The following is a 20,047-nucleotide window of genomic DNA, read 5'->3' on the forward strand; positions in this document are numbered from 1 at the left end:
TCAGGCAGGGGAGCATGCAGGGGGCTAAGGGGCAGGGTGGGCAAATGAGGTCAGGCAGCCCCACAAAGTGGCTGTTGTGTGGCACACTGAGGCTGCAGGCTTTTGCTTCACTGAGTCCCACAACCTTCATCCCACCACGTGGCAGGGGGCAAATGGCCCAGGGGGCCACAGGCCCACAGCAACTGGCTACCAGGGAATGGGGAGACACACTCGCAGGCAAAGCAGCAGCATCCTCGTGCTACTGATGAAGCAGGGGATTTCAGCAGGGCTCTTTTTACAGCACAGACTGAATTAAAGTAAGAGAACCTGCTGCCCCAGAGGCAGCATTCTGATAAGCCCAGTGTACAAACCCACACAGCCCCAGCCAGCAAGGCTGAAGGTTTTTGGTGCCTCCCTGACCCAACAGCAAGGCACCTCCACACTAAAACACCAGAGCAAAATACCACAGCCTTCTGCTTTTGCAGACATCTCCCACCCAAGCAAGCAGTGCCCATGCTGCAGGGTGTGAGGGAGCTGAGCTGTGGCTCCTGTATTTTCACCAAGATGGTGATGAATTCTCTGCTAGGGAAAAGCCAGGTTTGCCCCTTCCAATCTGTTTAGGAGAGTAAGAAAAAAACCCCAAAAAACAAAAAACCAAAACAAACAAAAAACAACAAAAGTTTTAAAGCTAATTTGAAGGCTGATTTTGGACTGGGTTTTTTAATTCCTTGGCACTGAGTGGTGCTGCTAGGGGATGGGCATCACCTCATCAGCTCTGCAATACAAAAACTGTAATGAAGAAGTGTAGGGCACAGGCTCTGCCATCCTGCTGTAAAGCTGAAGCAGTTCCAGCTGACCTTACCCCCTACCACAGGCACACATGACTTTAATCAGCAGAGAAAAGGGGGGCCAGGCCTTCCCCACAGTCACCTGAGGGTACTCTGCACTGTTCCACACAGCCCTCAGCCAGGGATGCCCGTGCCAGGGGAACACCCTGTCCAGGCCCAGGGGTGTGAGGCTGCTCACCAGCATGTGCCAGATACAGACACAAGCTCCCTGTCCAGCCCCTGGCAGCAGAATAACACCAGGATGGCTGAATTTCAGCCACAGCCTTAAATCACAATTATCATCTGTCATAGCCTGCAGATGGTTCCCACCAGAAGTTAAACAGCCTCACAGCACTTTAAAATCCAGGCTAATCCAAGTGGTTTGGCCAGTGGTCCCTCCTACAAAAATAAACCCCAGCAACTGAAGACTGTAAGCTGTGGTGATCCTGTGGAATATCCTGAAAAGCCTCTGAACTCCTTAGAAAGTTGTTCCTATTTCATATGCAAGTAGTCATTGACAATTTTTTTAGTCACATTTATCCTCGATCTGTCTGAAAACCCTGCAAAACATCAACATATCTGGTCTCTCAACACTGTCATAAAGAGCAGCATCTCACCCAGGTAGGGGATCCCAGTTTTCTGGGGAACACCTCTGCCAGCAAGTGCCATGAGTCCATAGCCCCTGTTTAATGTAAATACTGACTGCTTTGCACATCTGGACAGAGTAGCAGAGGAAATGCTGGTTACTAAGTGATCATTCAGAATACATTCAAATTAAAAAAAAAAAAAAAAAAGACAAACCATACAAGGCTTTATAAAAAAATAAATAAATAAAAAAGTGTACTGCAGGGACTTTTCCAGGATCAAACACTCAGCAGATAGTGGACCATGAAAACCACAACACAGTAACATCTGTGGTTACCAAAATCCTCTCCAGTGTGATGTCAGTCACCTCATTCTTTGCACTCCTGGGAGAGACAGAGCTGTCACTACTGAATGGAAATGGGTGAGAGCCTGAACCACAGGTGAGTCTCAACTGGCAGAACAGCAAGTAAATCCCACCAATGATTCTTCTCTGAACAAGGCCAATCTGGAAGATGGACAGGTGGTCACCACAGAGTGGCACCAGGCTGCTGGGCCTAGTTGATACCTGCTACAGAAGAGTGAGAGCTGAAGCCTGGCCAGCAAGGTCTGCTACCTGTCAGAGCTTCCAAATTCCCATCACTCCTAAGGTACAGAGAGCAGACAAAATTATTCGAAGTACAGGCTGCTTTTTGAAGATCTCCCTGAGTATCACACTAGAGACACAGCTAATGCTTCCTGCTTACACAGTTACTGTCTAAGCAGATACCCTATGTGTCTGTAGGTGACTGGTTTTCCACTGCTTCCCTGTCACCTTTGTGGCTTACAGTCTCAAGATACACTCTGGATTCATACAGAAGGCCCATCCCTCTAGGTACAGATAAACAGGGATTTGCCCTAGGGCTTCTACCACTAGCCCTTTGATTTGAATTTCGGGATGGAGGAAGTGAACATTCTCTATGGAGTATCTCTGGCTCAGCAGCCACTTCCCCTGCTGGTCTGGCAGAGTCTGAGTCTGCTGATCTGTAGGGTACATCAGATGGTTCATCTATTCACTCCTCGCCAACCCCAAATCCCTTGCTGAGTTTTCTTTGAGGCCTGGAAAAAAAAATGCAAAGCTCCATTTGTGCAGGAAACAGACCTGACCAAAAGCTTCAGCACCTGTGGAGTAACAAAAATACAAAGAAGGGGAAGGATTCATTAATTCCATATCAGTCATCAGCACATGCCAAAGTTACCAAAGTTCAAATGCAGGGTTCACCCCTCCTGCTCACTAGAGCCTGGGAAGGGAGGAGGGGTGCAAAGGGACAGGGGGGTCTAGTTTCACAGCTGGCAGGCATGGTAGCAACTCCTGAGAAAAAGTTTACAGGGCTTTTAATTCAGGGTTGCCAACGTGACTGTTTCCTCCCTTCATTCCTGGCCTTGGCTCTAAAGCTGTCCACAGGGAACATTCAGTCTGGTCTAACATATCATCTGATGTCTCTATAGTTTGTTTCACTTCTGCAGTCCCAGCCTGCAATTATTAACTGAAGCCTTGGCTTGGACGTGACTCCAAAAGCCCTCCCCTCCTCACGGACTTTTGCCTTAGGCAGAGCTGGGGCAGAAGGCACGCTGCCTCCTGTGGCATTATCCCATTTCCATCGGCTCTGCTGCTGCAGCACATGGGAGATGGAAGTGCTCAGGGCTTGGAACAAGGAGGCCCATACACTTCCCCTTATTTGCTGTTGAAAAGCTGTCTCTGAGCACACCAAGAAGGGGTTAAGTCATTAGCACAAGTCAAGCAACAGAGTAAACACAGTTCTCTCTAAGAGACAGAGAGGGCTCTGAAAGTCACACAGCTGTATGCCCTGGGAAAGAAGAAAAAAATTAAAAATTGGTGAAAGGTACAGATTCTTGTCAGCTGTGATGTTACAGGGACACAAAGTGGAAGAGAATCCATAGATGACTGCTCCAAACCCAAAGGATGCAGGATCCAGTGTGTGCCAGATTACCTTTACACCATTCCCAGTTAAACAAAAAAATTGCAAGGCACTCTGAAGGCTCTGAGCAAGGCACAGGGCCTTGTGAGTACCAGTGAGACAGTGAATGGCACGAGCATCCAGAACACCACATTTTCAGGAAGCAGGGCACACTTGCACAGGTTCACCCTGGCAGAGGAAAGGATAGCTGTGGATGCATGGAAGAAAAGCAAAGGAAAAGCTCGAAATTGTTTCAAGTCAAGATTTCTCAATTTCATGTTTTTAGATCTAAGCTGAATGTTTTAGATGGTGGTGTTGAGTGTTTAACATTAAAGGTATAGTTTCTCAGCCCTGAATGCCTGCTTGACAGCCCAGAACCAAAAACCTGTCCTAGAGGGTACAGTTAGCACAAGTGATTTTTCAGGAAGTATAAAAACACACTGCATCTATCTCTGATCCACCACAGAAAATGTCCAATGGAGATGAATAGGTTTGTCTGGAAAGAAGCTAGATCAAGCAACTTGCCAGCAGACTCTTAGCCAGAGGGTTGGTCTTAGTGTAGGTGCTGAAAAATAGGCAACATGGGGTATACCCATTGTATTAAACCAGGAAAGGATTTTTCAGTGTCCAGGAAGATGCATCTCTTCAGATGAGTGCAAAGGCCATTACTCCATGGGAACCCCTTGCACTGGGTTCATCTGCTAGTGCTGAGAATACTCTCAAAGGCACCTTTAACCAGAAAACACACAAAGTTGTGTCTTCAGATGAGAACTTGGACTTGTGGACAGGGGAGAAACTTCTAAGAAAGCCAAATGCAGACGGACAGCATAAACAGCTCTGCAATGCCAAAACAAACCTCTCTCAAACAAATAAGCAAACAAACAAACATCCCAAGCCATGGGGCTTGCTCAGGCTCCACAGAGTCTGAACGCAGGGCACAGTCCCACCCCTTCTCCCCCCAAGACACACACACACACATCATGTCTGCACAGCCCTGCAGCATATTTCAGCATCTCATGGAATCACTGAATTATCACAGTTGGAAAAGACATCCAAGATTGCTAAGTCCAACTGAGTGGAAAGGAGAGAGGAAAAAGAATAAAAAAGAAATTTCACATGACTACGCCTGTTTGAGATGCCATTTATCTGCATCAGCACATGGAAATAATTTTACATAAACAACTACTATATTAGAAATTACTTTCTAGAACATTATTAGCAAACCAGAGTACTAAATACTCTGTATTTATATACTAAATACATACTAAATACTCTGTATTTAGTACTAAAAAAAAGTACTAAAAAAAATACTTCTTTTTTCTTCAAATATACATCCATGAAGTGGGACTAGCAAAACATTAATAACCATGGAGATAAACTGATGGAACCCAACTGTTCCCACATTCACTACTTTTTCCTCTGCTCCTGTGCCCTACTGAACTTCACAGGCACAATACAGACAAGGGAACATACTGAAGGGGGTAGCTAGCTAATAGGATAAAGGCCTCTCACTCTAGGGAGCTGATCCCTTTACATAGCACATAACTAACCACTACACTTGGAGACCATTCCCCCATGCTCACATGAAGCAGTGTTTCCCCCACCTGCCTCACAGCACAGAGCTACACAGCACATGGGGGCTGAGGTGGTGTTTATAGGGTGAAGCTCCAAGGCTGTGATGGGGTCTGACCCACCAACTGTGAAAGTCCTGGCCTAGGTCTGCACCTATCTGAACAGCTTGCACGGATTTCAGAGGAAGCAGTGTCCCGATCTGGTGCTCTGTCCTTACTCTTAAGCAGCTGCACGGTTGCCTTCAGCACTGGTGGATTCTGATATCTGGTTGCAACCCCTTTGTCCACATCCTCATGGCTACACATGGCTCATAGGCACAGAAGCTCATCCAGGGAAGCCTCTCTCCAACACACGGAAACAACGTTGTACCCTTCAATGGGCCGACCTACAGCATCTCCATTTGACCATGGGTATCAGAACAGGATTGACATTGCTCCTGCCAACCCTGACCCTCTCCTATGAGACAGCAGAGATGTGCCAGCCCAGAGCCAGAAGCAGAACACCAGCCTTCTAAACAGGTGTTAGCAGAGCATGGCAACCCTTAGAGCCATGTTCAAAGCTGGAGAACTGCTACCCTCATGTATACCACTCCGTTGTCTACATCAAGATCCACTTTCCAAATAGCTGGAAATAAGCCTTCAACCCAATAACCTGTATAACACATGCCAGTGCTTGTAACACATGCATCAGACTTAACATAGAATCACTTTGGTGTTTCTTTTTTGCAGTTCAGGATTTTGGCCCATCTCATGCTTATAAAAGTCATGTCCCAGGCTCAAGAGAGCTTGTTCACCCACCACACTGGAGAAGGGCAATTGGGGAAGGTTTAGATAATTTCATTAGAAGAAGAGAACAGTACAAAGGCAGACCTGAATGTCTCAAGGCCAAGTTCATCAAGATCCTCTGTGCAAAGAAAGGTTGATAGTAAAAGCAAAAATCTATACCACATCTGTATGAATAGTTTTGAAGGTGTTTGAGTGATTTGGGTGCTTGCATCTGAAAAGCAAAGGAACCAGTGTCTCAACTCAGTACAGAGTTTTATACAGTGGACAAAGCAACACAATTATCACAGTTGCAGCAGTAATTAGTACTGTTTTCTACTTCTAACCAGCAGCCACATTATAAGATAGCAATCTGATTTTTTTCAGCTTCTTGTGGTTGACCATTTCACTCATCTCTAGGGTCTTGTACCGGTTAGAATACTAGGTGTATGATGAAGGAAAACATACAAAAATACTAAAAGGATGTCATATTGGAACCCTGTCTGCTCAAAAAAAACAAACAAAAAAAACAAAAAAAACCATTATCTACTTCCTCTACTCGTAATTACAGTCATGCCTCTAACAAGGCTTAGAAACTAACAGAGCAAGATGTGCTCTTCAGGGACACAAAATTAAATTAAGTTGAAAACCAGTTAAGAGCTTGATTTGATAGCACACCAAATTGAGAACTACAATGGAAATACATGTGTCATGAACTCATTGTGTTATTTAGATCTCCAAACAAAGCACCACAGCTTAGGTTTCAGTACTTCAGGTATGCTCAACAGTCTTAATATCCAGGCAGGTACAGCACATTCTGATGTGAGGCTTGTCTTTCCTGCACATACAGCAAACAATGGCAGTAACAGACTCCTGAACAAACCCAGGGCATTCCCTGACCTATGGAGAGTTCCCCAGATGCTAACCACATCACCTGTAGTGGTGAATGGGGAAAAAAAGAGGAAAATAAAAGAGAAAACTAAAAAAAAAAAAAAAGAAAAAAAAAAGAAAACTGAAAAAAAAGAAAACTGGAAAAAAAAGAAGAGAAAACTGGAAAAAGAGAAGAGAAAACTGGAAAAAGAGAAGAGAAAACTGGAAAAAGAGAAGAGAAAACTGGAAAAAGAGAAGAGAAAACTGGAAAAAGAGAAGAGAAAACTGGAAAAAGAGAAGAGAAAACTGGAAAAAGAGAAGAGAAAACTGAAAAAAAAGAAGAGAAAACTGAAAAAAAAGAAGAGAAAACTGAAAAAAAAGAAGAGAAAACTGAAAAAAAAGAAGAGAAAACTGAAAAAAAAGAGAGAAAACTGAAAAAAAAAGAAGAGAAAACTGAAAAAAAAAGAAGAGAAAACTGAAAAAAAAATGGGGGAATACTGAAAAAAAAGGGAAAAAAGCAAAAACAAAAAAAAAAGAGAAAACTGAAAAAAAATATGGGGGAATACTGAAAAAAAAGGGAAAAAAGCAAAAACAAAAAAAAAGAGAAAACTGAAAAAAAAAGAAAACTGAAAAAAAAAGAAAACTGAAAAAAAGAAAGCTGAAAAAAAAGAAAGCTGAAAAAAAGAAAACTGAAAAAAAGAAAACTGAAAAAAAGAAAACTGAAAAAAAAGAAAACTGAAAAAAAAGAAAACTGAAAAAAAAGAAAACTGAAAAAAAAGAAAACTGAAAAAAAAGAAAACTGAAAAAAAAGAAAACTGAAAAAAAGAAAACTGAAAAAAAGAAAACTGAAAAAAAGAAAACTGAAAAAAAGAAAACTGAAAAAAAGAAAACTGAAAAAAAGAAAACTGAAAAAAAGAAAACTGAAAAAAAGAAAACTGAAAAAAAAGAAAACTGAAAAAAAGAGAAAAATAAAAAAAAGAAAACTGAAAAAAAAAGAAAACTGAAAAAAAAAGAGAAAACTGAAAAAAAAAGAGAAAACTGAAAAAAAAAGAGAAAACTGAAAAAAAAAAGAAAACTGAAAAAAAAAAGAAAACTGTGGCTCCGTTTTGAGGATATTTCTACTTATACTAGGAACTGCACGGATCCAGTAGTTTTCCAAATTGTAAAATGAATTACAGAATCAGAGAATGTTAGGAATTGGAAGACACCTCTGGAGAACATCTAGTCCAACCTCCCTGCCAGAGCAGGTTCACCTAGTGCAGGTTGCACAGGAAAGCATCCAGGCAGGTTCTGAATGTCTCCAGAGATGGAGACCTCGCAGCCTCTCAGGGCAGGCTGTTCCAGGGCTCTGCCACCCTCAATGTAAAGAAATTTCTCCTTGTATTTAAATGGATCTTCCTATATTCAAGTGTGCCCATTACCTCATCCTGTCACTGGGCACCACTGAAAAAAGACTGGCTTCATCCTCCTGACACCCACCCTTCAAGTATTTGTAAGCATTGAAAAGATTCCTCTCAGTCTTCTCTTCTCCAGACTAAAAAGACTCAAGCCTTTGTTCATAAGAGAGGTGTTCTAGACCCCTAAATCATCTTCACAGCCCTTTGCTGTACCATCTCCAGCAGTTCCCCGTCCTTCGTGAACTGGGAGGCCCAGAATTGGACACAGAATTCCAGATGGGGCATCACCAGGGCAGAGCAGAGGGGAAGGAAAACCTCTCTTGACCTGTTTACCACTCTTCTTGATGCACCCGTGGATGCCTTTGCCCTTCTTGGGCACTCTGCTGGCTCATGGTCATCCTGCTGTCCACCAGGACTCCCAGGTCTTTTCCCACAGAGATGCTTTTCAGCAGGTCAGCCCATAATCTGTACCAGAATTGTTAAAACTGTGTTTCTTAATTGTATTATGCTCAAACGTCACACCAGAACCTACAAGAGTGTCTGATGAGTCTCAGAAGTAAAGTGCAAAATAAGAAATTCCTAAAGTCTCCATAGGTCAGCAAACAACTTATCTACACTGTCAAAAAATAAGCATGCTTAAATTAAGATTGCAAACTAACATAGAAAACAATTCAGGGTTTTATTCTTTGTCTTAACTGCTCAACCTGTTTTTTCCATAATCAAAAGGGAGGAAGGTGAAGTTATAGCTTGCAAGGATATGCCAGAGTTTTAAAACACAAGCACATTTTTAGAACCAAATATATAGTTTGCACTAGCATAGACATAAATACACACTTCATTTACTTTTAAGTTGCTAACACTCTAGAGGATCCTCAGTTTTGCAAATTCATTCCTATGGAAATTGCTTTGTATGGGCAAGCAAACTCCAACAAGAGATTGAAAAGATCATTTTCAATGAGGAGAACAGGCAAACTTAATAGGACTCCTCCTAAGTATCTTAATTTGTGCTGTGTTTTAATTATACCTGAGGCCCTGAGGACACCTATGCTTTTGAAACCTCAAATTTAGAAAAACTGTAATTACATGGTTTTGGCTTGCAGAGGGAGGGATTTTCTAACCTATTGGTCATCATATCCTCAAAACCAACTGCAGCTCAACAAGGAGTACCTGGTAAGACAGCTCTGAAGAAGGACAGGAAGTGTGAGTCTGCTCTTATTTAACTCTAGTCTCCAAGCACAAGAGAAGTAGATGCCTCTGTAAATGCCTCCTCCTGCGAGATGAGTTGTGGACCTATGCCCAAAACTCCCATTGACATCAACAGGCTGAAAAGAAAGTGTGAACAGAGCCCAGCAGTGTGGTTCTCATGTGAGCCAACAATGGAGACACTATTCAGAGCTAAGGCAAAAAAAGAAAATCTGAGCTAAACCCCAGCCCAGACCAAGGCCAGCTGTGTTGTTCACAGCCAGGCTGGCTATTCTACTGCACCAAAGCTTGTGTCAAAAAAACAGTATTTCCTAGAGTGTTTACTCACAGGGTTGGCCTTAAAACCTCAGCTCAGAATAGTAATGGCTGCTGCTGTGTTTGAGCCTCAGACACGTTCTGGGACAGGCTGCTTGCATTCAGTCTGTGGTGGCAAAACTGAAGCATGAACACCCAGCATTAATAGTTCATCTGCACCATCACATGACCACGCTGTTTCTTCTGTTTCCAAACCTGCACTACCACCTCCCTCCTTCCTCCTGACTCACAGGCAGTGCCCCATGGGGAGACTGCAGGCTGCAAAGCACACCTGTGTCACCTCTCAAACACCAGTGCCAAGCTGTGCTAGATGAGGAAGGTGCCTACTTCAGAGATATGGGGCTAAGCAGGGCCAGTAGAAAGCAAAGGTAAAAACAAGCTCTTGCTTTCCATTTCTTGCTGCCATTTCTTGTGTATAGTGTTTTGAACAAGTGTTTTGAACAAGTCTCTTATCATCCGATTTTTAATCAGTAGCAGCTCCTGTTACCACGTGGGTACTGATTACTAATTGGTTACTTGTGTTAAGTGCATAAGCTGGGAATTCTATGGTTAGTGGTGGTAGTGGTAGGGTGAGAACAAAGGAAAAAGCCTCACGTATCTCTTCCACTCATTTTGGTTTCTTAATACAATAGAGTCAGAAAAGTGCTGCTGCCACCACCAGACACTATTCCTCTACATGAGGAATAGTAGAGCTTGGCTCTAGTCAGCCATTTACCCTTTCTAATCTCCTCAATCTCACCTCACTGATCCTCCAAAGAAGTGAACTGTAAGGCTTTCTGCTTTTGAGTGGTTGCTCCCATAAGCAAAAGATGCAACTTACCACACCTCAAGAGGGATCCACTCATCCACAGACCAAATACAACATGGCCAGTGACAGAGTACAGTGAAGCCACCTGCAAGCTCCTTCTCTCCACAGGCAAGCATGAGATATTTGTATCACAATGAGCCACATGCTGGGGGAGGAGTGGGAAGGGAGGTATCTGGCCAACTCAACAGCCACATTGGGACCCAACCCAGGCAGCCCTCCTAGTCCAGACACACCAAGGCTGGGAGAGGTAAGGACAATCCATCCCTATTCCAGAGACCACTGTAGAGAAGGTCCTGACCTTCACGTCTGAGCAACATCTATCTGTTCTTGCTGGAAAGTATAAACACGTTGCAGCAAGACTTCTTAATCTGCCAGGCCCTTGAGGCTATGGTGCTGAATTAAGAAAGTGGGAAAGAGAACATGCCAGCATTATCCTTCTGCACTGTGCAGTATCAAAACAAGAAACAGAACATCCTTAAGGAAATCTTCTTTAAAAAGCCCTGCAACAGCCAATATACAAGGGACAGAACAGGGATGTGCTGCAGGATGGCCACCCTTGAATATCTATCACAGCACCCACTCTGTGACTGCCATTCACCCCACCTCAAATCACATTAATCAGTTTTGTTGTTGCAGTTAGGATCTCCAGGTTTTGCTAAGTGATGTTGCTTTGTGGCCTGCTGGCAGCCCACCATAAGCCACTGCCAGTAGATGTGGGAGACTGGGCTTCTAGACTTCTACTAGTTCTGTTGGAATTATTCTCAATGGTGCTTTGAGAGAAAAATGCTAGAGGTCAAGACTCCAACCTTCGCCATTCATGTGCAGAGATCCTGACAGCCACCTGCACACAGAAACACTTTTTTTTTTCTTCCCAAATTCACTCCCCCCAAGCCTACCTACAGTAGCACCAGCATCATTCAAGACTTCTCCCTAAGTCACATCCCAAGGACACATGCCAGTGGTGCCCATATGCCCATTTGATCTCATCTCTCTGGTCTGCAGCCAAAGAATCAGCTTTAGTCTAATACCTTCTTATCAGGCTTTAGAGCTTAGAGAAAAAAGAAAGACAGCAGGGTTGGGAAGGTGGCCAGCAAGCCTGCCAATCTAAATGATAAGCCCTTGGCTTCAACCTCAGTCTCATAATTTACTGCCACTGGTGCCAGGTGCTATTAGTATCCCTTTGGGAATCTTAATACAACAAAATTTCTCTCTCCAGCTCTATCTCCATCTATCTCTATCTCCATCCATTTTACTCACCTCTTTCCCCATCCTAACACACAGATCTCTCTTGCCTTCTACAGATACTTTCCCAAACTTTAGCCACATCTAACTTCCTTCCTTATCTTCCTTTTCCTCACCAATCTCTCTGGTGCACTCCAAATAACCCTGATCAATGTAATCCCCACTCTTTTTCAAGATTCAAAGCAGCACCTCAAGGAAACAGGTTTCAGATGTTTCAACAGATGTTCAAGCTACTGGCTCAAGCTTTGAGACAGCCCAGATGGTACTCAGGGCTTGTGGTAGTCCACATAGCTATATTCACCAGCATGCAAGCTCACAGGGAAAGTCTCATGGCCAGATACCCAGGGAAAAATAGGCAAAATAAATATTTGCAGGCAGAAGTACTCATGCAGTGCTCACGTGTCCATCTTCCCTTCAAACTGCTGCCCCTTTGCATGCATTACAAAACCAGATCAAAAATGCATTATGACAAAAGAAGGAAGGGATCAAGAGAGAAAAGTAGAAGTGTTAGCCCTAGGAATGGCCAAGACAACACTCTGTGCCAGGGCTGACACATTGGTGGAAGAGGTCCAAGGAGAGCTGTTTGATCAGAATGAAAGTTAGCAACACACCTGAAAGGTGAACATGGTATCAACAGATGTCCTGGGGCAGGACAGAATTTGAGCAGACTTGCATAGAAATTAATTCTGTATTTCAGCAGTGTACAGAGAACATAGATCCTCATAGAGGAGCTGTTGATATACAGGCTGGATAAGCAGATAGCAAGGTGAACAGAAAACTGGGTGAATGGCTGCATTTAGAAGGTTGTAATCAATGGCACAAAGTCTAGTTGAAGGCCAGCAATTAGTGCTGTACCCCAGGAGTCAAGATCAGATGCAGTCCTGTCCAACATCTTCATTATTAATCTGGATGATGCAGCAGAATGTACCCTCTGCATATCTGTTGATGACACAAATGTAGAAGGAGCAGCTGACATTCCAGAGGGTTGTGCTGCCATCCAGGACTCCTTGACAGGCTGGAGAAATAGGATGACAGGAAACACATGAAGTTCAAAGGGAAGTCCTGCACTGGGACTACTTTGACTGAGGTAGAAACAGTCCCAGGAAAAAGTATATACTGAAGGCCACCCAGGTGGAAAGCTGGTTTACAGGAAAGGATCTGGGGCTCCTGGTGTACACCAGGTTTAATATAAGCCAGCAACACACCCTTGCTGCAAAAAAGGTGAATGGTATCCTTAGCTGTATTAGAAAGAATGTTACAACCTGGCTGAGGGAAATGAGCCTTCCATGCTAGTGAGGCCACACCTGGAGGGGTGCCTCCAGTTCCAGGCTCCCCAGACAGTCTGATAGAGAGGCCACAAAGATGATTAAAGGACTGGAGTATCTGTCCTACATGGAGAGGCTCAGAAAACTGAGACTGTTTAGCCTATAAGATCCAGGGGGATCTTATAATTGCACACAAATATCTGAAGGGAGGATGGAGCCCAATACTTTTTGTTGGTACCCAGGACCAGGGACAACAGGCAGAAACTGAACCACAAGATGCTTTTCCTTTTGAACATCAGGAAACATTCTTGTGCATGTGACTGAGCACTGGCACAAGTTGCCAAAGGACAATGCAGAGTCTCCATCCTTGGAAATATTCGAAAGATATCCAGACATAGCCCTGTGCAACTAGTTCCAGGCAACCTGGCTTGAGCAGAGAGGTTGGACAAGGTCCCTTCCAACCTCCCCCATTCTGTGAGAATGCTCTAACCTGTCACGCTGGTTGATGCTGAAATATTAGGAATAGGACTAAATTATCCTACCTGCCTTGCCCTTAGCATTTACAAGCTAGCACCACAGCAGCAGGCAAGTCTTACCATCAGTGAAGACACAATCAACTTACTTGCCACCTTCGGGAAAATGGAAATCATTACCCTTTCTAGGAAGCAGCTAAGCCAAGTTCTACATGGGTTACTGCTCTCCTATGCTACAATTCATCCAGCACCAGCAGCACACAAACATTTCCATTACATCATGTTTTTGCATGGGTTGGATAACCATCCAGGGAACATTTAGGGGACATAGAGAAAGGGACAGATATCTGTTGCCTGGCAGAGTCATAATTGCCTTCTCAGGGCAGGGTTCCTCATGCCTTCCCTTGCTATTGAGTCTCTACCCTCCCAGCCAGTCCCAACCTCCTCTCTGCCCCTGTCAGACTACAAATGCCTTAATCGCCAAACCAGACATCAGCTGGGTGGCAGTCAGCCAAAGAGTCTTTGTAACAGACATCAAATCAAGAGATAACATCTCCTTGGCTCCTCCAAAGGCACAAAGAATGGGAAACCTCTACTATGCCCCATTGCCCACTCATGTGGGATGTCTCTCCTCCCAGAGCCTCCTGCCATATAACTAAATCCTTGCAGTCAAGCAGACTGAACAAGCTAATCAATCATTTCCAGCTCCAAACTTTCTCATGCTAGGACTGCCTCGCAGCAGCCAGGCATAGCATTGGTTTTGTGTTGCTGGCTACTTCAGTGCCAAATGCTGGCAGGGGTGAGGATAGACAGGGGCTTCTGTACTGGCGGAACAGCTGCTGTAGAAATATTTCTGGGGGTGAAAAATAAAAGCAAAATTGCAGGAGGTTACCAGAAGCAGGATTTCTCATTCCGCAATGGCGCAATTGGTTTCTGTAACAATTTCCTTATTATGTTGCTTCAACAAGCACTTAGCTTCACCCGGGGACAAAGATCTGCTGCTATGGCCCAACTTCTCACACCTGGGAGACAAATTCTGGCAACTGTCTCCTTTAGGAAACGGTGAAAGCCACTACGCTCAGCACTGGCCCCTGAGCTCTGCTCAGTCACTCTGGATAGCAAGGCCCAGGGCAGAGACAGTGATGAAGCTATCACCAGCACCAGCAGTGGGTTTTCCAGCACCCTCTCAGCACAGAGGCATCCTCTGTTGCTGATGATGGCCAAACAGATGATAACAATTTTCAGGAGCAGACAAGGCCTGGATTCAAATGGGAGACCAAGATGTGAGAAGGATTCATGAGCTCACACAGTCTCTATCTGGAAGCTATTTGTTAAGTCCTGAAAAGACAGACAAGGACAAAGCTCAGCTGTGCTAAGGATATGGAAACCTCACCCTCGAGCCACTGGCAGCCCAAGGCCCAGACCACAGCATACCAGAGGTCACACACACTGGTTCTTGGTCACATGTGGCAAGTGCTGTCCTGCAGCCTTTGTGCAACCAGCACGGGCCCAAAGAAAGCTTTCAGTGCCAGTCACTCTAGTGCCAGTCACCCTAGCAGGCTCAGTCCAACCAAAATGGCAGTATTCTTATATGCAGCAGGACTTCTGGGCTTCACATCACACAACTAAGCCTCACAGGCTCACACTGTACCTGGGCCACTTTATCTCAGTGTCAGCTAAGACAAAATTCCAATCACCTGTCATGCACCGAAACTACTCACCCACCAAAAAGACAGTGCCTACAGTGAGAAATCCAAATATGAGAACAGGATACTTCTCTTCTGTGATAGCTCTTTTTCACCCTAGAATCTCAAAGCATTTAAATTATGCATTAAGCCTCCATGAGACAAAAGTATTATCTACCCATGCATGCAGGTAAACTACAGCATAAAGGTTTCACAGCTTGCTCAGAACTACCTAGTGACTTCATAGCATAACCAGAAACGTGCCCAAACTCTCTGCCCTGTACTTTAAAACAAGACTTTCCTTACCAGCCACCTACCTACACATACATGAGGACAATTTGGATTGGTTATCATGCTAACTCAAAGCTCTTCTCCTCTGAAAGGTCTACTGTGATCTCTCTCTCTCTGCAAACACTACACTCAAGACTTCAAGCGGCTGAAAGTAGATTTCAGAGAACTCCAGCCAGTCCCACTAACCAGCACAGGAAGATAGACCCTTATACTTCTTCTCTGTTTACACAGTGTGCCAAGATCAATTACTCTCATCCCCTGGGAATGAGCTCAGCAGCTCCAAGGAGGACACCCTAGACTTCCTTACACCTCATCTGCCCCTCATGTCTCCTGGTGCCTTCACCTCAAGTCAAAGGATGTCCTTGCTTTCTTTCACCTTCTGCTCTCAGCACTGCTGAAAAAGATAGATCTGCTGAGGTTAGCAGGGTGGCAGCAGCCAGAATCTTTCTAGGACATGCACAGCCTTCATTAAATAGCAAGCAGCTGGCAACAGGGCCTGCAAGTAATGACACTGCTGAGCAAAGACCATGATCAAGGGGTGTCTGGGAGAGAGCACTCACCACAGCAGTACAATTGTCTGCACAAGCCAGGGTATTTCTGCCCAATTAGGGGAAAGAAAAGAAGTCTTCTGAGCTAATTTTCTAGTTCTTTAGAGGAGTTAAGAAAAGCACACACAGCCCTTGGTTGGCCTCAATAGGGAAGAGGCTGGGTGGCCAGCTGACCAGCCAGCCAGAGTGGGAAATCTACCTGCCAACTCTTCAAACTCATGGCTGGGGCACAAAGGCAGAATCACACTGCCCCATGAAGCTGGAAAGGCACATCCTGGCACCTAACCAAACAGGACTTCTCAAACTTGCTCCAGTGCAGCCTTTCCTGATGAGGAAGGCTGAACTAAAAGACCCAGATGATGGAGATTTCCATTTATACACAGGCCAGGGAGTAGAAGCACAGCAATTCCCTAACCCCTTAAACACACTCAGATTGCTCCCAACCCACTTGTATCTCCCAAATTTAATGCCCTTCCTTATCAAAATGCACCAAGTCACCGGACCACAGAAGACATTTAGATACCATATGCCACAGATCCACAGCATTTCTTCAAAAGAGCTGTCTTGTCTGTTAAACCTAAGAACAGCTTAAGCATCCCAACACAGAGCTGCTTCACATCATGACTCTCTGGGCCAGTTTTCAATCATCATCCAACACAAACAGGATTTGATGCAAAGGCAAAACACTTGGCATCTCTTCATCCACTCTTGAGGAGCCCACACCACATCACACACCTAGAAGTGTCTTGTCTCAGAACACATCTGCCTCTGGCACAAATTAATCTTGCCAGCTATTCCTTGTCATCTGTCAGATCCACAGCTTCAGGAATGGGAAGCAAGGCTCAGGGACATGAGTGAAAACCATACCTGCTGCTTAAAAAAGTTTTTATCTGATCAAGCATCAGGGGAGGTTTAGATTGGATAACTGCAAAATTTTCTTGACCAAAAGCGTTGTCAAACTTTGGAATGGGTTGCCCAGGGAAGTGTTGAATCACAGCCTCTGGAGTTATTGAAAAGATGTGTAGATGTTGCACTTCAGGACCTGATTCAGTGGTGGACTTGGCAGGGCCAGGTTAACAGTTGGATTTGATGACCTTAAACATCTTTTCAAACCTAAACATTTCTATGATTCTAAGCTTTTCAGCTGTATTTTCATGGGCAAGCATATGATAGTAAAGATAAGACTCACAAACTAAGAACAGCTTGATGTTCAGAGCCCAGATGAAGCCTTAGAGTAGCAGGTTTAATATTATCATTCCTCATTTGCATTGTTTACTTCACTAAAAAATTCATGATGTCAAGTGCTGCCCAGGCAGTTAATAAGAGGCATTTATGGTGGAGAATGAAGAGAGATCAATAAACACACAGATGAGGAATGGAGTTACTGAACCACACTTGCCCAGCTTCAGACAAGGATTTTGTGCCAGAACTCAAAACAAAGCCCAGTTTTCAGATCACAGACATAAGAAATATCTGATTTTAGCTAAGATGATATGAAACCAAGTGTCAGTAGAGGACTGAATCTACAACACTATTGTTATTTCTGTCATTATTTTTATAGCAGAAACAAGTACAGGTATCAAACAAGAATTCATCATAAAGCTTCTAGATGCTACTAGAAATTGGTTGACAATTAACCAATTCAAGCTATAAAAATAATACAAATGACCAAACATCTACAATATTCAGGCTGCACCTCACTTTGCATGCCTCTAGCTAAAACAAAGGTATAAGGTATATATAATATAAGGTATAAGGTATATACATAAGGTATATATTTGAATTGAAGGTCAATTCAAAGCCTCTAGCTGTATAGCCTCTTATTAACACAGATTCTAAGCCTAGAAGTGTTAATGACATGTGCAGTAAAAACATTATTTAAAGAACACACCACCACCTCCACTCCAGATTTCAACTTATTCTGAACATTTTTTTGCCACAATTAATCCAAAGTGTCATGAGCAGACAGACCAGGAAGCAAATTGTTCTCACAAGGTTTCCCAGAAAAAACCCAGCAGTTTGGAAAGTTTATTTAAATCAGCCCCTAACTTTCACCACCACACTCCCAAACACACTGCTGAAAGAAATTTAAGGCAGAACAGGTAAATGCTATGTTTGGGATGCAAATCAAAGAAGGACCTGGGCCAAAAGGAACATTTCTCCATTTACTCACATGAATTGTGAAAAATAGAAGGCTGGACTCAAGCTTACCAGCTTTCTTCTCCTCTCATTAGGATGTGAGACTAATTAAAGTCCCTCAATATCAGTAGATTTGGGTAATGTGAAATGCAAGACTGGGCTTTTTGAATGTTCTGTGAGCAGAAACTTGGCTAGAATGGCAAAAAGGGGGTGAGGAAAACTACTGAAACCACAAATCTCTGCATTATGTATTCATGGGATGTATGCTGCCAGCAGGACTGAGAACAAGCAGAAATGGAAGGGTCTCACTTTTATAGATCTTGGAAAATGAATACATAGTCCTTTATTTTAATGGGTCCATCTTGTAGGCTAAAAGGGGGTGTTGTTAAGTGAAGTTAAAACTAGCACATTGAGCCAACCAGAGGCAGTGAAATTCTTCCCTAATGAGAGAAATTCAGAACTGAAAATAACTAACTTACTGCAATTTACCAGGGTCAGCAGATGTCTGCAGATACTCTTTCATACTGACACTACACCAGTGCAAGAAGGAAAACAAATAATGAAGACCCAGCTGCAACACTGACTCTGCAGCTTCTGAAGAGCACCAGATGAGCACTGCACAGCACATCCCACTAGAACCAGGCATACCCCATTTCCCAGACTCTGCAGAAATGAAGTAAACTCCTAGCATTTACACACCCCAATGCTAGACCCCTGCAAAAATCCAGCAAAAATGAAGAGAAGCTGCATTTATAGTGACCTGTAAACAGTTTATATTTGTAGAATGTTAAAAAGGTAATAAGCACTGTTTTACATTGCTGTAAAACTCCTAGGAGGCATAAAGAAACCTGGATCCAAGGAGGTCAACCAGTGTGGAAATGCCCATTATCGAGTCTACAGCCACTTTCAGATAAGTTTTTGGGTTGTTTTTCTTTGTTGTTGTTCTTGTTGTTTGTTTTTTTTTTTAATACATCCCACAGCAATTTATTTATTTTGGAATAAATGGTACAAGTCAGATCATGGCAGCAGGGCTAACCTGACAAAGGTGAACACCAGTGATTTTATTCCTGTGCCATGCCCTGAACTGCACTGTATGGGTGCTGCCTTCCTAAGGAGGACAGCAAGAACAGCCCAACTGTAGCAAGAGCCACTCAAGTAGCAGTAGCTTTAACTCTCAAGGAAATTATCTACAGGCAGACAGTTTATCCAAGACAGCCAGCAGAAGTACCAACTATGCCCCTGAAGATGTAATCAAAAGAACCAGCCCTATGAATTTACTGAATCATGCCTCAATAACACTTTTGTCTTTGCTTGCAACACCTTCTCTCAAGCAGTGCTGCCTTCCTCATATGAAGTTCTGCCTTACCTGCTGCATTTTTTCCAGGTCAAGGCTGGGCCTGCTGACCTTATCCCCATATCCTTGTCGATGTCTCTTACAAGGCATGACTTGCTCAAGGCCTGCCCCGACACTTGTGAAGATTAAAGGTCTGGAGGCCGGGCTGCGCACCAGGGGCTGGAGTCTCTTGGGAGGGGAGGCACTGAAGAGCACGGGGCTCGGGCTGGCGTGAAGGCCATCAGCCTGCTCTGCCACAGGCTGGAAGGACATGGCACACAAGTTTTTCACTTCTTCGTCACTGGAGGAGGTGTTGTTGCTGTCACTGCAGCAGGCGAGCCTGCTGACCTGGGACCACTTCCGCTTCTCAGCTGCAAACTCGCGGTTGATGCGCTCCAGCTCCTCTTCTGAACTGTGGCGGTCAAGGCTGGCCTGGAAAAGGGCCCGAACCTTGCAGCATTGGTTCTCTTGGTTCTGGAGCTGGTTGGTGGCCAGAGGGGTCAAGGTACAATTCCGTCTTCTCTCTGGTGGAAGGAGATAGAGGAGTGGCAGAGGAGATCTGTCCCGCACACTATTAAACTGCTTTCTCCTGGACTGTTCTTTTATGTCCTCCCAAGTAAATTTCTGAGCTGTTTTGCCACCTTTTCTTCCCTGGAAGAAACATCCCCCCAGCTGAATGCTTCCCTTTGGAAGTTTCCAGATCTTCTGCTACTGCCACTTGGAATTCTAGTTGCAGAGAAAGAACACGGACCTGCCATCCACCACATTCCTCAACATGGAGAGGATGTGATCCTACAAA

The 20,047-nt window shown here is 44.1% G+C and overlaps 1 protein-coding gene across 6 annotated transcripts in view; it reads right to left on the bottom strand.

The window, feature by feature from the left end:
• The window catches only part of LOC139794172 (uncharacterized), a 59,868-nt gene that overhangs the window by 19,762 nt on the left and 20,059 nt on the right, over positions 1 to 20,047 (bottom strand). For all 6 annotated transcript variants that reach the window (XM_071739398.1, XM_071739401.1, XM_071739397.1 and 3 more), the window contains exon 3: positions 19,282 to 19,772. In XM_071739398.1, the coding sequence (XP_071595499.1) occupies positions 19,282 to 19,772 (491 nt within the window). The remainder of the gene's footprint in view (positions 1 to 19,281; positions 19,773 to 20,047) is intronic.

This window comes from Heliangelus exortis, chromosome 3 (genome assembly GCF_036169615.1).
Source record: "Heliangelus exortis chromosome 3, bHelExo1.hap1, whole genome shotgun sequence".
Lineage (NCBI taxonomy): Eukaryota > Metazoa > Chordata > Aves > Apodiformes > Trochilidae > Heliangelus > Heliangelus exortis.